The sequence below is a fragment of the Lolium rigidum genome, chromosome 5, assembly GCF_022539505.1.
Source record: "Lolium rigidum isolate FL_2022 chromosome 5, APGP_CSIRO_Lrig_0.1, whole genome shotgun sequence".
NCBI classification, from domain to species: Eukaryota; Viridiplantae; Streptophyta; class Magnoliopsida; order Poales; family Poaceae; genus Lolium; species Lolium rigidum.
Window position 1 is genome coordinate 30,444,040 of NC_061512.1, and position 3,412 is coordinate 30,447,451.

Genomic DNA, 3,412 nt, shown 5'->3' on the forward strand with positions numbered 1-3,412 from the left:
AGTTTACATAAAAAAGTCCCGGTAAAAAATAGTTTAAATTTTGAGATATACAAAATAAATTTTTTTTGACAAAAAGATATATTATTTTAATACTATTTTAGTACCATTTTTGTGAGAAATTTGTCTTTTTTAGATTTCCCAAAATACAATGTATTTTTTAGCGGGACTTTTTGCATACACCCGTACTGTATATATCTATCTATATATTTAACGCCATAATTTTTAGAGATATAGAATGATAGGTTTTAAAATTTTCAAAAATCTGAAAATGGAGGGGCCCATGTGTCAAACACACTTTTCAGATGAAATTAGGAAACAATAAATAACCATATGATCCACGGACATGGTGTTTTGGCTCGTAGGTCTAAATGCACCTATTAAGAAAATTATATTTTAAGTTTATTCTAGAATATCAAAAATTTCTGGAAAAAAAATCCCCGATGTACATCTGGACATTCGATGTTCACTCACAAAAGTTTGTGGAAAAAGAGATTTTGTGTTGCCTATGTAAAAAAGACAAAAATATGTAACGTCAAAAGCTATTTTAGATCACAGAAAATTGTCTTTTTTACACGGCGGCCGTCGGCACAGATTCTGGCCGTCGGCCCCTTGGCGGGCTCCCGTAGTGAGCATATAAAAAATGTCATCTCTTTGCGAAACTTAGTGCGTGAACATAGAATATCAGCTACACATCAACAAACTTTTTCCCGAATTTTTAGACATTTCAAATTTTACCTTTTAGACAATGGGTGTATCTACACATATGGGCCAAAGATGATTTCCCTGTGATCCACAACCAAATCAGTATAATAAAGCATCAAACAACACACAGAATAGCAAGCAAGAAATAATCACCACATGTCAACATCCACGATTCGAATTTGTACATAAGCAAATATGATTGGTCTACATTAGCTCCAAGCCACTGTTGATTCTCACGTCAGCATGTCTGAGATATTATATGAAAGTTTTTATTTAAAGTAGGAAAAGTATGCTATATCCATGAAGTTACATAACTCGATTGTCCCCACCAAGTGATCGAGTGCTACACTGAACTTTGTCAAGTACGTGAGATCCCTTAGGGAAGATGGAAGCAATCCACTAACATATCATTAACCTCCTGTCACGACTTTGTTGCTCCCAGATACGACATGGTTTCTCCCGGATACGGTATTGTTGCTCCCAGATACCGTATTGTGACTTCCGGATACTTTATGGAAGCTCCCGGACACATTATTGTCGTCCCCAGATACAGAATTGTTGTTGTCAGTTACAATATGGCTTCTCCCAGATACGACATGGTTGCTACCAGTTAAGACATTGTCACTTCCCGTTACGACGGTGTTGAAGCTCCCAGACACAGTATTATTGTTCCCCGATATGACAGTGTTGTCATTCCCAGAAACTACATTGTTTCTCCCAGATAAGACCAAGTTGTTGGTCCCAGATATTGTATTTGGTTGTATGGCGAGAGTTCTTCTGTTACGCTTCGCATCCAATGGCATGTTAGTGAAAGCCATACCTAGTAAATGACCTGTGGTGGTGAGGCCCTTGAGCCGTATCTGCAGACGGGTGGGCAGCTCGCCAACCAATGAATTATGTGAGAGATCCAAGTAGAGAAGGTGGTCAAGCTCACCAATCCACGATGGGATGGTGCCGACCAGTCTGTTGTTGGCAAGGTTGAGTGACTCCAGCCGCGCGAGGCCGGCCAAGGATGCTCCTGTGATGGTCCCCGCAAGGCCACGCCCAGGGAGCCACAACGTGGTGATGCGGCCGCTCGCGCCATTGCAGCCAACACCTTCCCAGACGCAGCACGAGGTGCCGGACCACGCGGTGCGGAGGAGGACGCCTCCGCCGCCAAGGTTCTTGGCAAAGCCCCGCAGGGCACGGAGGTCATCAGGGTGGCAACTCGACGTTGCGGCGCACGCCGCTGGCAAGAGGAACGCCAAGAAGAGCAGCAACAGCCCCATGGATTCAGCTAGTTGTGGTATGCAAGAAACCAATGTTAGAATGCAAGTAAGTGTTGTTGGCAAAAACTGCTTGGGTGGTATATCCTATCTTATAGTGTGTGTGTCCTTGTAAGCATGCCTTGCAAGTGGTTCAGTCCTAGTCCGTCCGTGGCCTCCCAATTCAAACTTGGTTTTTGGTGTTGTGTGTCGACAGAAACTGGTAGGTGGCATGGACTCAATTCAAACTTGTTCTAGCTAGCCTCAATCATTATTGCTTGTGGTCAACTAGCTACCGCATGTAGGATCGGAGCTGAGCTGGAGAGGTAACTAGATAAGAGAGGAGATTGTCGTATGCAAGCACACTATAATAGAGAAAGAGGGAGTCACAAAATATCCAAGGAAGATATTATTCAAAAGAAACACGGATAATAATTACTAGGACTACTAGATACCACTAGTATATGGTGTGGATGGCATGGAATGCAAGGACAAATGAATCTATATGTAGACAATCATGTGTTCTACCAACATGCAAAATTGCAACTCGAAATACCTTATATTTGAGGCTGTGCAAATTTTGATACCTATAACAGTGAACAGTACAAACCCTCATAATCTTAAAATCTGACAGATTTTGTCATTTTTGTGCTACCTCGAATATATGGTATATCATGTTCAAATTTTACACAGTGGTAGAAATCAACATTGCCTACATCTAGTTTTTTTTCAGAATTTTTTAAAACTTAGAATACTATTTTTAAATTTTCAAAAAGCACGGGCTATGTGTAGCTCGTCCTACAAAAGTCCACACACGTCCTTGTAGGTCGAGCTACGTTTGTGGTTTCCGAGGACTACTATGCCTTTTCTTAATAATAATTACGAAATAATATGTGGTGTCTTGGTGAGCGTGAATTAAACATAAACTTATTACAACATCTGATCTAAATTAGTTGTGGCGGGTTCAGGAATCTAAACTGCAACCATTAATTTGGATTGAAGGGAGTACTGTTTTCTTGCAATGTAGTGAGGCTACGAAACAACACAAGGTCAACATCATGGAGGAACTTATTCATTTCAACATAATTGTAAGGTCATGCGCAAGCACTTCAGTACAAATTCAAGATGGCTCTGTAATATAAGAGAGGAGATTGTCGTATGCAAGCACACTATAATAGAGAAAGAGGGAGTCACAAAATATCCAAGGAAGATATTATTCAAAAGAAACACGGATAATAATTACTAGGACTACTAGATACCACTAGTATATGGTGTGGATGGCATGGAATGCAAGGACAAATGAATCTATATGTAGACAATCATGTGTTCTACGAACATGCAAAATTGCAACTCGAAATACCTTATATTTGAGGCTGTGCAAATTTTGATACCTATAACAGTGAACAGTACAAACCCTCATAGTCTTAAAATTTGACAGATTTTGTCATTTTTGTGCTACCTCGAAT

General features: G+C 40.3%; 1 protein-coding gene across 1 annotated transcript; it reads right to left on the reverse strand.

Moving 5' to 3' along the window:
• Nucleotides 1–1,090: 1,090 nt before the first annotated feature.
• LOC124653706 (receptor-like protein 2) lies at nt 1,091–2,009 on the reverse strand. The gene has a single exon (XM_047192773.1). It carries the CDS (start codon nt 1,968–1,970, stop codon nt 1,113–1,115), a length of 858 nt encoding a protein of 285 aa, XP_047048729.1. The 5' UTR covers nt 1,971–2,009; the 3' UTR covers nt 1,091–1,112.
• Nucleotides 2,010–3,412: the final 1,403 nt, after the last annotated feature.